General features: G+C 65.1%; 2 protein-coding genes across 3 annotated transcripts in view; one reads left to right on the top strand and one right to left on the bottom strand.

Moving 5' to 3' along the window:
• Positions 1-332: 332 nt before the first annotated feature.
• On the bottom strand, positions 333-19,281 carry LOC132338825 (sphingomyelin phosphodiesterase 5-like). Its single transcript, XM_059868717.1, has 9 exons — positions 19,232-19,281; positions 13,545-15,283; positions 13,393-13,465; positions 11,178-11,318; positions 8,730-8,819; positions 7,513-7,576; positions 6,208-6,352; positions 4,182-4,292; positions 333-4,072 (listed from the first exon to the last, which is right to left on the bottom strand). The coding sequence occupies exons 2-8, from the start codon at positions 15,222-15,224 to the stop codon at positions 4,197-4,199; spliced, it is 2,289 nt and encodes a 762-aa protein (XP_059724700.1). The 5' UTR covers positions 15,225-15,283; positions 19,232-19,281; the 3' UTR covers positions 333-4,072; positions 4,182-4,196.
• Positions 16,823-20,556, top strand: part of LOC132338813 (myosin-6-like) — a 54,009-nt gene continuing 50,275 nt past the window's right edge. The window contains exon 1 of one of the 2 annotated variants that reach the window (XM_059868693.1): positions 16,823-17,043. In XM_059868693.1, coding sequence (XP_059724676.1) covers positions 17,017-17,043 — 27 coding nt within the window. In that variant the 5' untranslated portion in view covers positions 16,823-17,016. Of the gene's footprint in view, positions 17,044-18,279; positions 18,761-20,556 lie in introns of those variants that run through there. The other variant, XM_059868686.1, reaches the window with a different exon arrangement.

Genomic DNA, 20,556 nt, shown 5'->3' with positions numbered 1-20,556 from the left:
CCATTCCCATTATCCCCATCCCCCTCCCCCATCCCCCATCCCCCACCCCCACCCCCATCCCCACCCCCATTCCCATCCCCCCATTCCCATCCCCCATTCCCATCCCCCTCCCCCACCCCCATCCCCCTTTCCCCCATTCCCATCCCCCATTCCCATTCCCCATCCCCCACTCCCATTCCCATCCCCCATTCCCATTCCCCATCCCCCATCCCCACCCCCATCCCCATCCCCCATCCCCCATCCCCATCCCCATCCCCCATCCCCATTCCCCTCCCCCACCCCCATCCCCATTCCCTGGACGAACAAATCCCAAACTCCGCCCACACCAGAGATTTCCAGAATTCCTTCCTGAGCTCCATCCCGACAGCAGAGCACCGGAGCAAAGCCCGGCTGATGCCAGAGCCGTGCCCAATCAATGCCGGGCCGGTGCCCAATCAATACGGATCGATGCTGGATCAATGCCAGATTAATGCCCGATCCATGCTGGAGTGATTCCTCATCAATGTCAGATCAATAGCAGATCAATACTGCCCCAATGCCGGATCAATGCTGGATCAATACTGCACTGATTCCCAATCAATGTCAGATCAATAGCAGATCAATACAGCACCAATAGCGGATCAATGCTGGATCAATACTGCACTGATACCTGATCAATGTCAGATCAATGTCAGATCAATACAGCACCAATACCTGATCAATGCTGGATCCATCCTGCACTGATACCTGATCAATGTCAGATCAATGTCAGATCAATACAGCACCAATAGCGGATCAATGCTGGGTCCATCCTGCACTGATTCCCAATCAATGTCAGATCAATGTCAGATCAATACAGCACCAATAGCGGATCAATGCTGGGTCCATCCTGCACTGATTCCCGATCAATGTCAGATTAATACTGCACTGATCCTGCCCCAATACCAGATCAATGCTGGGTCCGTCCTGCACTGATACCTGATCAATGTCAGATCAATAGCAGATCAATACTGCCCCAATACCGGATCAATGCTGGATCAATACTGCACTGATACCTGATCAATGTCAGATCAATGTCAGATCAATACAACACCAATAGCGGATCAATGCTGGATCCATCCTGCACTGATTCCCAATCAATGTCAGATCAATAGCAAATCAATACTGCCCCAATACCTGATCAATGCTGGGTCCATCCTGCACTGATACCTGATCAATAGCAGATCAATACAGCACCAATAGCGGATCAATGCTGGGTCCATCCTGCACTGATACCCAATCAATGTCAGATCAATGACAGATCAATACTGCCCCAATGCCGGATCAATGCTGGGTCCATCCTGCACTGATACCTGATCAATGTCAGATCAATGTCAGATCAATACTGCCCCAATGCCAGATCAATGCTGGATCAATACTGCACTGATACCCAATCAATGTCAGATCAATAGCAGATCAATACTGCCCCAATGCCAGATCAATGCTGGATCCATCCTGCACTGATACCCGATCAATGCCAGATCAATACAGCACCAATAGCGGATCAATGCTGGATCAATACTGCACTGATTCCCAGTCAATGTCAGATCAATAGCAGATCAATACAGCACCAATACCTGATCAATGCTGGGTACGTCCTGGACTGATTCCCAATCAATGCCGGATCAATACTGCACCAATATCAGATCAATACTGGATCAATTATGGACTGATACCTGATCAATGCTGGATCAATACTGAACTGATACCCGATCAATGCCAGATCAATACTGCACCAATATCAGATCAATACTGGATCAATTATGCACTGATACCCGATCAATACCAGATCAATACTGCACCAATACTGAATCAATACTGGATCAATTATGGACTGATACCTGATCAATACCAGATCAATACCGGATCAATACCGGATCAATTCTGCACCAATTCTGCACCAATACTGCCCCGATCCTGCCCCTGCAGTGACCAGTGCTGTGTCCAGCGCCATGGTGACACCGGGGTCACCATGGGGTCACACCGGGGTCACCATGGGGTCACACTGGGGTCACACTGGGGTCACACCGGGGTCACCCTGGGGTCAGAGCAGTGACCAGAGCTGTGGCCAGTGCCATGGTCACACTGGGGTCACGCTGGGGTCACACCGGGGTCAGAGCAGTGACCGGTGCTGTGTCCGGAGCCATGGTCACACTGGGGTCACCATGGGGTCACCATGGGGTCACACCGGGGTCACACTGGGGTCAGAGCAGTGACCGGAGCTGTGTCCAGAGCCGTGGTCACACTGGGGTCACACTGGGGTCACCCTGGGGTCAGAGCAGTGACCAGTGCTGTGTCCAGAGCAGTGTCCAGTGCAGAGACCAGTGCTGTGTCCAGTGCCGTGGTCACCATGGGGTCAGAGCAGTGACCAGAGCTGTGTCCGCAGCCGTGGTCACCCTGGGGTCACACCGGGGTCACACCGGGGTCAGAGCAGTGACCAGTGCTGTGTCCAGAGCTCTGTCCAGAGCCGTGGTCACACTGGGGTCACCCTGGAGTCAGAGCAGTGACCGCTACTGTGTCCAGAGCAATGGTCACACTGGGGTCACGCTGGGGTCACACTGGGGTCACGCTGGGGTCAGAGCAGTGTCCAGTGCTGTGTCCAGTGCAGAGACCAGAGCTGTGGCTGGTGCCATGGTCACACTGGGGTCATGCTGGGGTCAGAGCAGTGACCGGTGCTGTGTCCAGAGCCATGGTCACACCGGGGTCACCATGGGGTCAGAGCAGTGACCACTGCCGTGACCAGTGCTGTGGCCAGTGCTGTGTCCAGTGCAGTGACCAGAGCTGTGTCCGGAGCCATGGTCACACCGGGGTCACCCTGGGGTCAGAGCACTGACCGGTGCTGTGTCCAGTGCTGTGTCCAGAGCCATTGTCACACCAGGGTCAGAGCAGTGTCCACTGCTGTGTCCAGAGCAGTGACCAAAGCCGTGGTCACACTGGGGTCACCCTGGAGTCAGAGCAGTGACCGCTACTGTGTCCAGAGCAATGGTCACACTGGGGTCACGCTGGGGTCACACTGGGGTCACGCTGGGGTCAGAGCAGTGTCCAGTGCTGTGTCCAGTGCAGAGACCAGAGCTGTGGCTGGTGCCATGGTCACACTGGGGTCATGCTGGGGTCAGAGCAGTGACCGCTACTGTGTCCAGAGCAATGGTCACACTGGGGTCACCCTGGGGTCAGAGCAGTGACCGGTGCTGTGTCCAGTGCTGTGTCCGGAGCCATTGTCACACCAGGGTCAGAGCAGTGTCCACTGCTGTGTCCAGAGCAGTGACCAAAGCCGTGGTCACACTGGGGTCACCTCGGGGTCAGAGCAGTGTCCAGGGCTGTGTCCGGAGCCATGGTCAGGCCCATGCCCAGAGCAGTGTCCAGAGCAGTGTCCAGTGCTGTGACCAGTGCTGTGGCCGGAGCTGTGGCTGTGGTCACATCAGGGTCATCGCTGTGTCCAGTCCCATGTACAGCCCTGTGTCCAGCCCTGTGTCCAGTCCATTGTCCAGTCCCGTGTCCAGTCCCGTGTCCAGTCCCTTGTCCAGTCCAGTGTCCAGCCCTGTGTCCATCCCATTGTCCATCCCACTGTCCATCCCAGTGTCCATCCCATTGTCCATCCCAGTGTCCATCCCGGTGTCCATCCCAGTGTCCATCCCATTGTCCATCCCACTGTCCATCCCAGTGTCCATCCCTCTGTCCATCCCAGTGTCCATCCCAGTGTCCATCCCATTGTCCATCCCATTGTCCATCCCAGTGTCCCCTCAGTGTCCATCCAAGTGTCCATTCCATTGTCCATCCCATTGTCCATCCCAGTGTCCGTCCCACTGTCCATCCCAGTGTCCAGCCCTCTGTCCATCCCAATGTCCATCCCCGTGTCCATCCCTGTGTCCATCCCACTGTCCATCCCACTGTCCATCCCACTGTCCATCCCACTGTCCATCCCACTGTCCATCCCATTGTCCATCCCAGTGTCCATCCCACTGTCCATCCCACTGTCCATCCCAGTGTCCATCCCAGTGTCCATCCCATTGTCCATCCCTGTGTCCATCCCGGTGTCCATCCCGGTGTCCATCCCATTGTCCATCCCACTGTCCATCCCAGTGTCCATCCCACTGGCCATCCCACTGGCCATCCCAGTGTCCATCCCATTGTCCATCCCAGTGTCCATCCCCGTGTCCGGCGCCGTGTCCGAGCCGGGGTCAGAGGTCAGCGGGCCCCAGGCGCAGCCGCAGGGCCACGGGCAGGTGGTCGGACAGTGTGGCCAGCTGGGTGATGACCGAGAGCCCGGTGACCTCCTGTGGGGACAGCGGGGTCACTGAGGGGTCACGGGGACACCAGGGGACACAGCGGTCACTGGGGACACAAGGGGTCACTCATGGTGGCCAGTGTGGGGTCCCAGGGGTCACTGAGGGGTCACTGAGGGGTCACTGGGTTCCAGCGGTCACTCACGGTGGTCAGTGTGGGCCCCAGGGGTCCCAGGGGTCACTGTGGGGTCCCTGAGGGGTCACTGCGGGGTCCCTGGGTCCCCAGCGGTCACTCCCAGTGGTCAGTGTGGGGTCACTGGGGTCACTGGGGTCACTGTGGGGACACTGTGGGGTCACTGGGAGGTCCCTGGGTCCCCAGCGGTCACTCATGGTGGTCAGTGTGGGTCCCTGGGGTCACTGAGGGGTCACTGAGGGGTCACTGTGGGGTCACTGTGGGGTCCCTGGGTTCCCAGCAGTCACTCACGGTGGTCAATGTGGGTTCCAGGGGTCACTCTGGGGTCACTGAGGGGTCACTGAGGGGTCACTGAGGGGTCCCTGGGTCCCCAGCGGTCACTCCCAGTGGTCAGTGTGGGGTCACTGGGGTCACTGGGGTCACTGTGGGGACACTGTGGGGTCACTGGGGGGTCCCTGGGTCCCCAGCGGTCACTCACAGTGGTCAGTGTGGGTCCCTGAGGGGGTCACTGAGGGGTCACTGAGGGGTCAGTGAGTGGTCACTAGGGGGTCACTGAGGGGTCACTGGGGTCACTGGGGGGTCACTGAGGGGTCACTGAGGGGTCCCTGAGGGGTCCCTGCGGGGTCCCTGGGTCCCCAGCGGTCACTCACGGTGGTCAGTGTGGGGTCACTGGGGTCACTGAGGGGTCCCTGGGGGGTCATTGAGGGGTCCCTGGAGTCCCCAGCGGTCACTCACGGTGGTCAGTGCGGGGTCACTGAGGGGTCACTGAGGGGTCCCTGAGGGGTCCCTGCAGGGTCCCTGGGTCCCCAGCGGCCACTCACGGTGGTCAGTGCGGGGTCACTGCGGGGTCCCTGGGGGGTCACTGAGGGGTCCCTGGGGGGGTCACTGGGGGGGTCACTGGGGTGGTCACTGGGGTCACTGAGGGGTCACTGCGGGGTCACTGCGGGGTCCCTGGGTCCCCAGCGGTCACTCACGATGGTCACTGTGGGGTCCCTGGGGGGTCACTGAGGGGTCACTGAGGGGTCACTGAGGGGTCCCTGCGGGGTCCCTGGGGGGTCACTGGGGGATCACTGGGGGGTCCCTGCGGGGTCCCTGGGTCCCCAGCGGTCACTCACGGTGGTCACAGAGGGGTCACTGGGGGGTCACTGTGGGGTCACTGAGGGGTCACTGAGGGGTCACTGAGGGGTCACTGAGGGGTCCCTGCGGGGTCCCTGGGGGGTCACTGGGGGGTCACTGGGGGGGTCCCTGCGGGGTCCCTGGGTCCCCAGCGGTCACTCACGGTGGTCAGTGCGAGGTCACTGGGGTCACTGAGGGGTCACTGGGGGGGTCCCTGGGGGGTCCCTGGGGGGTCCCTGGGTCCCCAGCGGTCACTCACGGTGGTCACTGAGGGGTCACTGGGGGGGTCCCTGGGGGGTCCCTGCGGGGTCCCTGGGTCCCCAGTGGTCACTCACGGTGGTCACTGAGGGGTCACTGGGGGGGTCCCTGGGGGGTCACTGAGGGGTCACTGGGGGGTCCCTGGGTCCCCAGTGGTCACTCACGGTGGTCACTGAGGGGTCACTGGGGGGGTCCCTTGGGGGTCACTGGGGGGTCCCTGGGGGGTCCCTGGGTCCCCAGCGGTCACTCACGGTGGCCAGTGTGGGTCCCTGGGGTCACTGAGGGGTCACTGGGGGGGTCCCTGGGGGGTCACTGGGGTGTCCCTGGGGTCACTGAGGGGTCACTGTGGGGACACTGTGGGGTCCCTGCGGGGTCCCTGGGTCCCCAGCGGTCACTCACGGTGCTCAGCGCGGGCTCCCGCCGCAGCAGCACTCTGTCCACTCTCCGGCCCTGCCACGGCCGCGGGGCCAGCGGGTCCAGGGCCCCGCAGGACAGGATGGGACCCGCCAGGAACTGCTCGCGTCCCCACGGCTGGGACAGCGTCCTGAGGGGACACGGGGACATGGGGACATGGGGACATGGGGACACAGCGGGTCCAGGGCCCCGCAGGACAGGATGGGACCCGCCAGGAACTGCTCGCGTCCCCACGGCTGGGACAGCGTCCTGAGGGGACATGGGGACACATGGGGACACTGTGACAGGGACACGGGGACATGGGGACACTGTGACAGGGCCACGGGGACATGGGGACATGGAGACAGGGACATGGGGACACAGGGACAGGGACATGGGGACATGGGGACACGGGGACATGGGGACATGGGGACAGGGACACGGGAACATGGGGACAGATGGGGACAGAGTGGCACAGGGACATGGAGACATGGGGACACGGGGACACTGTGACAGGGACATGGGGACATGGGGACACTGTGACAGGGACACGGGGACATGGGGACACAGGGACAGGGACACAGGGACATGGGGACGTGGGGACATGGGGACACTGTGACGGGGACATGGGGACACAGGGACAGGGACACAGGGACATGGGGACGTGGGGACATGGGGACACTGTGACAGGGACACGGGGACATGGGGACATGGGGACACAGGGTCAGGGACACAGGGACAGGGACATGGAGACACAGTGGGACATGGGGACAGAGTGGGACAGGGACATGGAGACACAGTGGGACATGGGGACAGAGTGGGACAGGGACATGGGGACACAGTGGGACATGGGGACACAGTGGGACAGGGACACAGAGACATGGGGACACAGTGGGACAGGGACATGGGGACAGGGACATGGGGATACAGTGGGACAGGGACATTGGGACATCGAGACACAGGGAAATGGGGACAGAGTGACAGGGGACATGGGGACATGGGGACACAGGGACATGGGGACTAGGGACAGAGTGGGACAGAGTGACAGGGACACGGGGACATGGGAACATGGGGACAGGGACATGGGGACTAGGGACAGAGTGACAGGGACACGGGGACATGGGGACTGGGGACACAGTGGGACAGAGTGACAGGGACATGGGGACACAACGGGACAGGGACATGGGGACACGGGGCTGTGAAGGCACGGGGACATGACTACACAGGGACATGGTGGCAGAGGGGACACGGTGACACGGGCATGGAGGACTGTCCCCTCCCCCCCTGTGTCCCCAGTGTCCCCATTGTCACCTCCTCATCTCCTCGGGGGTGGACACGGGCTCCTCGTAGATCCTGAGGTAGTTGAGCAGCGTCCCTGGGGACAGCAGGGGACATCAGGGGACAGGGAGGGGACAGGGACATGAGCGGGACCCCGGAGACGGGGAGGGGACAGGGAGGGGACAGGGAGGGGACAGAGAGTGGACAGGGACATGAGAGGGACCCCAGGGGACAGGAGGGGACAGAGAAGGGACAGAGAGGGGACAGGGACATGAGCGGGACCCCAGGGGACAGGAGGGGACAGGAAAGGGACAGAGAGGGGACAGGGACATGAGCGGGACCCCAGGGGACAGGAGGGGACAGGGAAGGGACAGAGAGGGGACAGGGACATGAGAGGGACCCCAGGGGACAGGAGGGGACAGGGAGGGGACAGAGAGAGGACAGGAGGGGACACGGACAGGAATGGAACCCCGGACATGGGGAAGGGACAGGGAGGAGACAGGAGGGGACAGGGAGGGGACAGGGAGGGGACAGAGAGGGGACAGAGACATGAGAGGGACCCCAGGGGACAGGAGGGGACAGGGAAGGGACAGAGAGGGGACAGGGATATGAGAGGGACCCCAGGGGACAGGAGGGGACAGGAGGTCACAGGGAGGGGACAGAGACATGAGCGGGACCCCAGGGGACAGGAGGGGACAGGGAAGGGACAGAGAGGGGACGGGGACATGAGAGGGACCCCGGACACGGGGAGGGGACAGGAGGGGACAGGGAGGTGACAGAGACATGAGCGGGACCCCAGGGGACAGGGACATGAGCGGGACCCCAGGGGACAGGAGGGGACAGGGAGGGGACAGAGAGTGGACAGGGACATGAGAGGGACCCCGCACACGGGGAGGGGACAGGAGGGGACAGAGAGGGGACAGGGACAGGAATGGAACCCCGGACATGGGGAAGGGACAGGGAGGAGACAGGAGGGGACAGGAGGGGACAGAGAGGGGACAGGGACAGGAACGGAACCCCGGACATGGAGAAGGGACAGGGAGGAGACAGGAGGGGACAGGGACATGAGCGGGACCCCAGGGGACCCCAGGGGACAGGGAGGGGACAGAGAGGGGACAGTGGATTCCCCAGGCACGGGTAACAACGGGGTCCCTGGGCAGAGGTGACACTGGGGTCCCGGGGGAGGTGACAGCAGGATCCTTGGGGAGGTGACACCGGGGTCCCCGGGGAGGTGACAGCGGTGTCCCCACCGATGGCCCAGGGCTGGTCGTGGCCCGAGTCGTGGCACGCGGGGTCCCAGAACTCCTTGAACAGGGCGTGGTGCTGGTTCTGGGTGTCACCTGCCGGGGACACGGCGCTGCTGTCACCCCCGTGTCCCCCCGATGTCCCCCTCTCCCCGTGTCACCCCCTGTCCCCCACCCCTGACCCCCCCATCCCCTCTGTCCCCGCCATGTCCCTCCCGTCCACCTGTGTCCCCCAATGTCCCTCTGTGTGTCCCCCACTCTTGAGCCACCTGTCCCCCATCTTGTCCCTCCGTGTCTCTCCCCTGTCCCCCACCCGGCTCCTCTGTCCCCTGCCTGTGTCCCCACAGTGTCCCCTCCTCATCCCCCCATGTCCCTCTGTCCCCTCATGTCCCACACCTCTGCCCCCTGTGTCCCCTTGTGTCCCCTGTCCCCCTCCCGTGTCCCCCCATGTCCCTCTGTCCCCCCATCTCGTGTCCCCCTATGTCCTCTGTCCCTCTCCCATGTACCCCAATGTCCCTCTGTCCCCCCCCGTGTCCCCCCATGTCCCTCTGTCCCCCCATCTCGTGTCCCCCCGTGTTCCCTGTCCCACTCCCATGTCCCCCCAATGTCCCTCTGTCCCCCTCCCATGTCCCCTTATGTCCCACACCTCTGCCCCCCGTGTCCCTTTGTGTCCCCGTCCCCCTCCTCTGTCCCCCGGTGTCCCCTGTCCCTCTCCCATGTCCCTCAATGTCCCTCCGTCCCCTCCCGTGTCCCACATCTCTGTCACCCCATGTCCCCTGTCCCTCTCCCGTGTCCCCCGTGTCCCCTGTCCCTCTCCCATGTACCTCGATGTCCCTCTGTCCCCCTCCTCTGTCCCCTCGTGTCCCCTGTCCCCCTCCTCTGTCCACCGTGTCCCCTGTCCCCCTCCCGTGTCTCCCTGTGTCCCCTGTCCCTCTCCCATGTGCCCCGATGCCCCTCTGTCCCCCTCCCGTGTCCCCCGTGTCCCCTGTCCCTCTCCCATGTACCCCTATGTCCCCTGTCCCTCTCCCGTGTCCCCCCAATGTCCCTCTGTCCCCCTCTCGTGTCCCCCCGTGTCCCCTGTCCCTCTCCCGTGTCCCCCCAATGTCCCTCTGTCCCCCTCTCGTGTCCCCCCGTGTCCCCTGTCCCTCTCCCGTGTCCCCCCAATGCCCCTCTGTCCCTCTCCCGTGTCCCCTCGTGTCCCGTGGCCCTCTCCCATGTCCCTCGATGTCCCTCTGTCCCTCTCCCGTGTCCCTTTGTGTCCCCTGTCCCCCTCCCGTGTCCTCCCTATGTCCCTCTGTCCCCATCCCGTGTCCCCCTATGTCCCCTGTCCCACTCCCATGTCCCTCAATGTCCCCTGTCCCTCTCCCATGTACCCCAATGTCCCTCTGTCCCTCTCCCGTGTCCCCCCAATGTCCTTCTGTCCCCCTCCCATGCCCCCTCATGTCCCACACCTCTGCCCCCCGTGTCCCTTTGTGTCCCCTGTCCCTCTCCCATGTCCCCCGTGTCCCCTGTCCCTCTCCCATGTCCCTCGATGTCCCTCTGTCCCCCTCCCGTGTCCCCCCATGTCCCCTGTCCCCCTCCTCTGTCCACCGTGTCCCCTGTCCCCTCCCCATGTCCCCCGTGTCCCCTGTCCCTCTCCCATGTCCCCCGATGTCCCTCTGTCCCTCTCCCATGTCCCCCTGTGTCCCCTGTCCCCCTCCTCTGTCCACCGTGTCCCCTGACCCCTCCCGTGTCCCCCCGTGTCCCCTGTCCCCCTCCCGTGTCTCCCTGTGTCCCCTGTCCCTCTCCCATGTCCCTCAATGTCCCTCTGTCCCCTCCCGTGTCCCACACCTCTGCCCCCCATGTCCCTCGATGCCCCCCTGTCCCCCTCCCGTGTCCCCCCGTGTCCTCTGTCCCCCTCCCGTGTCCCCCGTGTCCCCTGTCCCTCTCCCATGTCCCTCGATGCCCCTCTGTCCCCCTCCCATGTCCCCCCGTGTCCCCTGTCCCCCTCCTCTGTCCACCGTGTCCCCTGTCCCCCTCCCGTGTCCCCCCGTGTCCCCTGTCCCTCTCCCATGTACCCCAATGTCCCTCTGTCCCTCTCCCGTGTCCCTTTGTGTCCCCTGTCCCTCTCCCATGTACCCCAATGTCCCTCTGTCCCCCTCCCGTGTCCCCCTGTGTCCCCTGTCCTCCTCCCGTGTCTCCCTGTGTCCCCTGTCCCTCTCCCATGTCCCTCAATGTCCCTCTGTCCCCTCCCGTGTCCCACATCTCTGTCACCCCATGTCCCCTGTCCCTCTCCCGTGTCCCTTTGTGTCCCCTGTCCCTCTCCCATGTACCCCAATGTCCCTCTGTCCCTCTCCCGTGTCCCCTCGTGTCCCCTGTCCCTCTCCCATGTACCCCAATGTCCCTCTGTCCCTCTCCCCTGTCACCCCATGTCCCCTGTCCCTCTCCCATGTCCCCCGTGTCCCCTGTCCCCACCCCGGGAGCAGTTGTCGAAGTTGAGGTCCCCGCAGAGGACATCGAAGGCCACCAGGTCCCCAGGCCGGTCCTGGTCCCGCCGGAACTCCCGGAGCCACCGGAGCACCAGGGACAGCTGCTCGTCACGGATGGTGGCATCGGCTGGGACAGGGGGACATGGGGACATGGACATGGGCATGGGGACAGGGGCAGACACAGGGATAGCTGCTCGTCACGGATGGTGGCATCGGCTGGGACATGGGGACATGGGGACATGGGGACATGGACATGGGGACAGGGACAGACACAGGGACAGCTGCTCGTCACGGATGGTGGCATCGGCTGGGACAGGGGGACACGGGGACATGGACATGGGGACAGGGACAGAGACAGGGACAGCTGCTCGTCACGGATGGTGGCATCGGCTGGGACAGGGGGACATGGGGACATGGAGATGGTCATGGTCATAGGGACAGGGACAGACACAGGGACAGCTGCTCGTCACGGATGGTGGCATCGGCTGGGACAGGGGGACATGGGGACATGGGGACATGGGCATGGGGACAGGGGCAGACACAGGGACAGCTGCTCGTCACGGATGGTGGCATCGGCTGGGACAGGGACAGGGACATGGGGACATGGACATATGGACAGGGACATGGGGACAGGGACATGGGGACAGGGACAGAGACAGGGACAGCTGCTCATTACAGATGGTGGCATCGGCTGGGACATGGGGACATGGGGACATGGACATGGGGACAGGGACATGGGGACAGGGACAGCTGCTCGTCACGGATGGTGGCATCGGCTGGGACAGGGACGTGGGGACATGGGGACATAGGGACAGGGACATGGGGACAGGGACAGAGACAGGGACAGCTGCTCGTCACGGATGGTGGCATCGGCTGGGACAGGGGGACATGGGGACATGGAGATGGTCATGGTCATAGGGACAGGGACAGACACAGGGACAGCTGCTCGTCACGGATGGTGGCATCGGCTGGGACAGGGGGACATGGGGACATGGGGACATGGGCATGGGGACAGGGGCAGACACAGGGACAGCTGCTCGTCACGGATGGTGGCATCGGCTGGGACAGGGACAGGGACATGGGGACATGGACATATGGACAGGGACATGGGGACAGGGACATGGGGACAGGGACAGACACAGGGACAGCTGCTTGTCACGGATGGTGGCATCGGCTGGGACATGGGGACATGGGGACATGGGGACAGGGACAGCTGCTCGTCACGAATGGTGGCATCAGCTGGGACAGGGACGTGGGGACATGGGGACATAGGGACAGGGACATGGGGACAGGGACAGGGACAGCTGCTCGTCACGAATGGTGGCATCGGCTGGGACGTGGGGACATGGGGACATGGGGACATGGACATGGTCATAGGGACAGGGACAGGGACAGCTGCTCGTCACAGATGGTGGCATCGGCTGGGACATGGGGACACGGGGACATGGACATGGGGACAGGGACATGGGGACAGGGACATGGGGACAGGGACATGGGGATAGGGACAGAGACAGGGACAGCTGCTCGTCACGGATGGTGGCATTGGCTGGGACAGGGACATGGGGACATGGACATGGGGACAGGGACAGAGACAGGGACAGCTGCTTGTCACGGATGGTGGCATCGGCTGGGACAGAGACATGGGGACATGGGGACATGGACAGACACCAGGACAGGGACACAGGACATGGGGACATGGGGACATGGACAGACACCCTGACAGGGACACAGGACATGGGGACATGGACATGGGGACAGGTACAGACACCGTGACAGGGACATGGGACATGGGGACATTGGGACACAGAACATGGGGACATGGGGACATAGACATGGGGACAGGTACAGACACTGTGACAGGGACACAGGACATGGGGACATGGACATGGGGACACATATGGACACTGGGACAGGGACACAGGACATGGGGACACACAGGTGTATGTGGACGTTGGGGGACATGGGGGCACAGAGGGACAGACACAGGGACATTGGGGACAGGAGGACGCAGGCACACGGGCACGAGAGAACACGGACACGAGGACATGGGGACAGGGGGACATGGGGACACATGGACAGATGGACACATGGACACGGTGTCCTTCCAAGGACACCTGGACACAGCTGGACAACACCACACAAACCCAACACCCCGAGGCCCCCCAGTGTCACCCCCACGCCATCACCGTGTCCCCACTCACCCGCGGGCGCCTGCAGGTGGGTGCAGCCCAGGTACCCCACAACGCGCCGGCCCCGCCCCGTCCCCAACAGCACCTGGAGGGGACACCAGACACATGTCACCTCAGCCACGTGTCACCTCAGCCACGTGTCACCCCCTCGTGCGTCCCCTCACCTGTGCCACCAGCAGCCCCTTGTTGGCCAGCGCGTCCTCGCGGGCGGCGTTGGGGAAGGGGTGGAAGCGGGCGGCCAGCAGCGGGAAGCGGCTGCCCAGGAGCAGCCCACTGCCCAACGCCCGCAGCCGGCCGCAGCGCAGCCCCCCCGGGCCCACCCCCCACAGCACGTGCGGGAAGCGGCGGCCGAGCTGGCGCCGCAGGGCGGTGGCGGCGCTGCCGTCGAACACCTCCTGCAGGCACACGAAGTCGGCGTCCGGCGGGATGCGGGCGGTCAGCACCGGGGGCATCGGGTCTGCCAGCGGGATCGGCCGCTCCGGCCCCGGGCTGGACGTCGGGGATGGAGCAGCTCGCAGGGTTGGGTTGGTCATCGGCGTTGGCACCGAGTCTACGGTTGGCCAAGGGTTGGTCATCGGTGTTGGGTTGGCCATCGGTGTTGAGTTGACCATCAGTGTTGAGTTGGCCATCAGTGTTGGGTTGGTCATCGGCGTTGGGTTGGCCATCAGTGTTGAGTTGGTCATTGGAGTTGGGTTGACCATCAGTGTTGGGTTGGCCATCAGCGTTGGGTTGTCCATCAGTGTTGGGTTGGCCATCAGTGTTGGGTTGGCCATCAGTGTTGAGTTGACCATCAGTGTTGGGGTGGCCATCAGTGTTGAGTTGGTCATTGGAGTTGGGTTGACCATCAGCGTTGGGTTGGCCATCAGCGTTGAGTTGGTCATTGGAGTTGGGTTGACCATCAGCATTGTGTTGGCCATCAGTGTTGAGTTGCCCATCAGTGTTGGGTTGGCCATCGGTGTTGGGTTGGCCATCGGTGTTGAGTTGACCATCATTGTTGGGTTGGCCATCAGTGTTGGGTTGTCCATCAGTGTTGGGTTGGCCATCAGTGTTGGGTTGTCCATCAGTGTTGGGTTGGCCATCAGTGTTGGGTTGTCCATCAGCGTTGGGTTGGCCATCAGTGTTGAGTTGACCATCAGTGTTGGGTTGTCCATCAGTGTTGAGTTGCCCATCAGTGGTAGGCTGGCCATCGGCATCTCCGGCCACACCATCGTGCTGTCCACCGGCTCCGCCGGACCGGCCACCCTCCACGCGTCCCCCCCGGAATCTCCACCCGGGTGCCCGCGCTCCGCGGTGCCCCCGTAGCCCCGGCCCCGCCGCGTCTCCAGCAACCCGTGCCGGTGTCCGGAAGGTTCCACGGGCGCTCCGTCGGCCAGCAGCCGCCCGATGACCTCTGCCCTCCGCCGCGTGTCACCCAGGTTGCTGAAGCGCGCCAGCCCGCTGGGCAGCAGGCAGACGTTGGCCGTCACGAAGGTGAAGCCGCGGGGTCGCCGCGGGTCCCAGGGCTCGGCGGTGGCCGCCGTGGCCGCGTGCTGGTGGACGAAGGGCCGGCGCTTGGCCTGCGCCGGGAGCCACAGCAGAAGCCCCAGCAGCGCCGGCGGCAGCGCCAGCAGCAGCACCAGAACCAGCGCCGGCGCCGCCAGAGCCCGAGCGCCCACGGCCAGGCAGCGCCCGGCCCGGTGCCGCCGCCAGCGCGCCCGCTGCGCCGTGGTGGGCTGCAGCGCCAGCAGCCGGTCCAGGGCCCAGTAGCCGGGGGTCAGCAGGGCCTCGGCCACCGCGGCCACCGCGGCCAGCGGCCGGCTGGGGAAGGGGGTGTCCGGCAGAGTGGACGGGGGTGGCCACGGCATCGGGGTGTCCTGGGAGTCCCCCCGGTTCGGTTCGGAGGCTCGGGCGCAGTTGGGACAACCTGTGGGAAGAGACCCCGGTGAGGGGGAGGGATCCTGGGAATGTCCCTGTCACCGGGACCCTCCGTGACTCGCGTGCCACCGTGGGAAAAGCAGGCGTGCCCCACCCCCCCCCGGGAGTCCTGGTCAGTGTGGGAAACTCCTGTGGCCGGAGTGAGACCCCTCCCTATCCCGGCCGCCACCGTGGGAATGTCCCAGTCCCCGTGGGAAACTCACGCGGCCGCAGCGGGGACACCCCCGGCCCATCCCGGCCACCGTGGGAAACTCCTGCGGCGGCCAGCTGGCCCTCCCCCGCGTCCCAGCGGCCACCGTGGGAATGTCCGGTGGCAATGTCCCCCGGCCGGGCCATCCCCCGCGTCCCCGGCGGCCGGGACTGTCCCCGGGCTCCGGGACCCTCCCCCAGTCCGGGAAGCAGGACCGGGAATGGGGGGGACGGGCACGGGACCCCCTGTCCCGGTGTCCCCTCAGGGTCCCCACGGGGTCCCCGGGACCCCCGAGGTCACCTCAGGGGGACACTCCGGTCCCTTCCCTCCTGCCCGGTGGCCCCGGCAGTGGCCACCTGCGCCCCCAGCCCTCCCCCCGCAGCCGCCCCCTCACCTGTCCCCGGGCTTGGGGGGGTCTGGAGCCACCGGGACCCCGCTCAGGGTGAGACAGGACAGGTGAGGCCCGGCCCCTCCCCTTGTCCAGGTGCATCCTGGAGGATGAGCCCGGCCAGGTGAGTCAAGGCCCCTCCCCCTGTCCAGGTGAATCCCGGTGGATGAGCCCGGCCAGGTGAGGCCTGACCCCTCCCCTTGTCCAGGTGAATCCTGGAGGATGAGCCTGGCCAGGTGAATCCCGGCCCCTGAGCCCGGCCAGGTGAGTCAAGGCCCCTCCCCTTGTCCAGGTGAATCCCGGTGGATGAGCCCGGCCAGGTGAGGCCTGACCCCTCCCCTTGTCCAGGTGAATCTCGGCCCCTGAGCCCGGCCAGGTGATTCAAGGCCCCTCCCCTTGTCCAGGTGCATCCTGGAGGATGAGCCTGGCCAGGTGAGTCAAGGCCCCTCCCCTTGTCCAGGTGCATCCTGGAGGATGAGCCTGGCCAGGTGAATCCCGGCCCCTGAGCCCGGCCAGGTGAGTCAAGGCCCCTCCCCTTGTCCAGGTGAATCCTGGTGAATGAGCCCAGCCAGGTGAGGCCCTGCCCCTCCCCTTGTCCAGGTGAATCTCGGCCCCTGAGCCCGGCCAGGTGAGTCAAGGCCCCTCCCCTTGTCCAGGTGCATCCTGGAGGATGAGCCCGGCCAGGTGAGTCAAGGCCCCTCCCCCTGTCCAGGTGCATCCTGGAGGATGAGCCTGGCCAGGTGAATCCTGGCCCCTGAGCCCGGCCAGGTGAGGCCCTGCCCCTCCCCTTGTCCAGTGAATCCTGGAGGATGAGCCTGGCCAGGTGAATCCCGGCCCCTGAGCCCGGCCAGGTGAGTCAAGGCCCCTCCCCTTGTCCAGTTGAATCCTGGAGGATGAGCCCGGCCAGGTGAGTCAAGGCCCCTCCCCTTGTCCAGGTGAGTCCTGTCTGGCCGGGCTGGCCCAACAGGTTCCTGGCAGCTCCCAGCCCCCAGGGCTGGACAATGCACGAGGCCAGTGACACCTCAGCTGGGCCAATGACACCTCACCTGGGCCAATGACACCTCACCTGGCCAGGTGACTCCTGCCTGAGTCCTGTCCCCATTCTTCCCGGATCCTGCTGACTCTGCAGCTGCCCAAGCCCAGCATGGGACGGTGCCGGACACTGGGAACGGTGGGGACACTGGGGGACACTGGGAATGCTGGGGGCACTGGGGGCACCGAGGTTACTGGGGACACTGGGGGCACTGGGAATGCTGGGGACACTGGGGGCACTGGGGACACTGGGAATGCTGGGGACACTGGGACACCGAGGTTACTGGGAATGCTGGGACACTGGGAGCACTGGGGACACTGGGAATGCTGGGGACACTGAGGTTACTGGGAATGCTGGGGGCATTGGGGACACTGGGAGCACTGGGGACACTGGGGGACACTGGGACACTGAGAATGCTGGGGACACTGGGAGCACTGGGAATGCTGGGGACACTGGGGACACTGGGAGCACTGGGAATGCTGGGGACACTGGGACACCGAGGTTACTGGGAATGCTGGGGACACTGGGAGCACTGGGGACACTGGGACACCGAGGTTACTGGGAATGCTGGGGACACTGGGAGCACTGGGGGACACTGGGAATGCTGGGGACACTGGGGACACTGGGGACACTGGGGGACACTGGGGGACACTGGGGGACACTGGGGGACACTGGTGATGGGGGCGCACTGGGATTACTGGGGATGAGGACACTGGGCCTACTGGGAGCACTAGGGACAGCCCCGGGGGTCCCCCCACCCCTGGCTCGTCCCTTGTCCCCTCAGTGCCGAGGGTGGCAGGGCTGGCATGTGCCACAGGTGACTCAGGCCAGGTGTGGCACCTCCGGCCACGGGACAGCCCCTGGTGGTGGCTCAGTGACACAGCCATTGTCCCCACAGTGCTGGCAGTGTCACCCCCATTGTCCTCATGATCCTGTCCCAGTGTCACCGGCATTGTCCCCACAGTGCTGTCCCAGTGACACAGCCATTGTCCCCACGGTCCTGTTCCAGTGTCACTGGCACTGTCCCCACAGTGGTGGCCCGGTGACACAGCCATTGTCCCCGCGGTGCTGGCCCAGTGTCACCCCCATTGTCCTCACGGTCCTGTCCCAGTGTCACCGGCACTGTCCCCATGGTGGTGGCCCGGTGACACAGCCATTGTCCCCACAGTGCTGGCAGTGTCACCCCCCATTGTCCCCACAGTGCTGGCAATGTCACCCCCATTGTCCCCACGGTGCTGTCCCAGTGTCACTGGCACTGTCCCCACAGTGCTGTCCCAGTGACACAGCCATTGTCCCCGCGGTGGTGGCAGTGTCACCCCCACTGTCCCCGCGGTGCTGGCAGTGTCACCCCCACTGTCCCCGCGGTGGTGGCAGTGTCACCCCCACTGTCCCCGCGGTGGTGGCAGTGTCACCCCCACTGTCCCCGCAGCACCGCCTTCTCCCGGCCGTGGCCACCAAGCCCTCCCAGCTGTGTCCCTTGCGGTGCCCGGGGGTGACAAGTGACACGCCGCCGCGGTGGCCCGCGGGCTGGGCACGGCCCGAGCCGCCCGTGCCAGCTCCGAGCCCGTCCTGTTCCCTGTCCCCTCCCAGTGCCACTTGTCGCCGCCACCTCCCGGCCCCCCCCTCACCTCCGCACGCCGCCATGGCCACCGCCACCTGCCCGGGGTGGCCCCCGGGGCCACCGCTGGCCCCTGGCGCCGCTGCCACCGGCGGCTGCAGGCGACAAACAAACATCCGCCGGCCGCGGGGTCACCGCGGCGCCGCCCGCCCGCGTTCCTGTCCCGCTGCGTGGCCGGGGCCACCCCCGGACACGGCGCCACGGCCGCCCCGGGCCACCAGGGCCACCTGGCCGCAGGTGCTCCGCAGGTGTGGCCGGACCGGTTCTCCCGGTAGCCCCAGGGAGGATGAGGGGGGTGGGGTGCGGGGCTGTGGTGGCACCTGTGTGGCCGCAGTGGCACCTGCGCCACCCCCACACCCCCTTACCTGCCCAGGTGACACGGTGGGGGGTGTCCCGTGCTGTCCCTGTCCCCTTCTCTGTCCCCTCCACTTCCTTTTCCCGCCACCGGCGCGAGCGGACTCACGGCAGGGGTTGGGGGGGGGTCGGGTCCGTGTCCCCCCCTCTCATCCAGACCCCCAGACCCCCAAAGCTCGGTCCGTGTCACCCCCTGTCACCCCCTGTCACCCCCTGCCACCTCCTGCGCCACCCAGCTCGCAGCCGGCCCCGGCTGAGCCCCCACCCGGGGCAGGGGGTGACACGGCAGGTGACATGGCAGGTGACAGGGAAGGGGACCGCCCCCGACCGCCCCCCCGGGACCCCCCAGGTGACCTCGGTGTCGATCTCCGGCCCCGATGTCGCCTCCAGAACCGAAAGGAAAAGCGCGGCCAAAAGCGAAAGGAAAAGCGCCGTGACCCCCCCAGTAAGGCCGTGACCCCCCCAGGGTGGCCGCGACCCCCCCCCAGGGTGGCCGTGACCCCCCCCCAGTACAGCCGTGACCCCCCCAGGGCGGCCCCCCCCCAGGGTGGCCGTGACCCCCCCAGGGCGGCCCCCCCCAGTACAGCCGTGACCCCCCCCCACTATGGCTGTGACCCCCCCCCCAGTACAGCCGTGACCCCCCCAGTAAGGCCATGACCCCCCCAGTGCCACCGTGACCCCCCCCAGTGTGGTCCCCCCAGTACGGCTGTGACACCCCCTCCCCCCAGTATGGCCATGACCCCTCCCAGTGCGGCCCCCCCACTATGGCCGTGACCCCCCCCAGTGCCACCGTGACACCCCCCAGTACGGCTGTGACCCCCCAGTATGGTCCCCCCAGTGCCGCCGTGACCCCTCCCAGTACAGCTGTGACCCCCCCCCAGTAAGGCCGTGACCCCCCCCAGTACAGCCGTGACCCCCCCAGTGCCACCGTGACCCCCCCCCAGTATGGTCCCCCCAGTACAGCCGTGACCCCCCCCCCCCCAGTACGGCCATGACTCCCCCAGTATGGCCCCCCCCAGTGCCGCCGTGACCCCCCCCAGTACAGCTGTGACCCCCCCAGTACAGCTGTGACCCCCCCAGTACAGCTGTGACCCTTCCCAGTAAGGCCATAACCCCCCCAGTAAGGCCCCCCCAGTACAGCCGTGACCCCCCCCCCCCCCAGTACGGCCATGACTCCCCCAGTATGGCCCCCCCAGTGCATCAGTGACCCTCCCAGTACAGCTGTGACCCCTCCCAGTAAGGCTGTGACCCCCCCAGTAAGGCCCCCCCAGGGCGGCCCCCCCAGTAGGGCCATAACCCCTCCCAGTGCGGCCCCCCCCAGTGCTGCCATGACCCCCCTCCCAGTACAGCTGTGACCCCCCCAGTACGGTCACGGCCCCCCCAGTACAGCTGTGACCCCCCCCAGTATGGCTGCGACCCCCCCCCCAGTATGGCCGCAACTCCCAGTGGGTCCCACCCCAATGTCCCAGGTGTCCCGGGGGGTCCCAGGTGTCCGGGGGGGGGGGGGTACACAGGTGTCCAGGGGGGTCTCAGGTGTCCCGGAGGGTCCCAGTTGTCCAGGGGGTCGTACACAGGTGTCCAGGGTGTCCCAGCTGTCTGGGGGGTACACAGGTGTCCAGGAGGGTCCCAGTTGTCCAGGGGGTCGTACACAGGTGTCCAGGGGGTTCCCAGGTGTCCAG

Source organism: Haemorhous mexicanus, chromosome 1, assembly GCF_027477595.1.
Source record: "Haemorhous mexicanus isolate bHaeMex1 chromosome 1, bHaeMex1.pri, whole genome shotgun sequence".
NCBI lineage: Eukaryota > Metazoa > Chordata > Aves > Passeriformes > Fringillidae > Haemorhous > Haemorhous mexicanus.
This window is presented reverse-complemented; position numbering and strand designations above follow the sequence as displayed.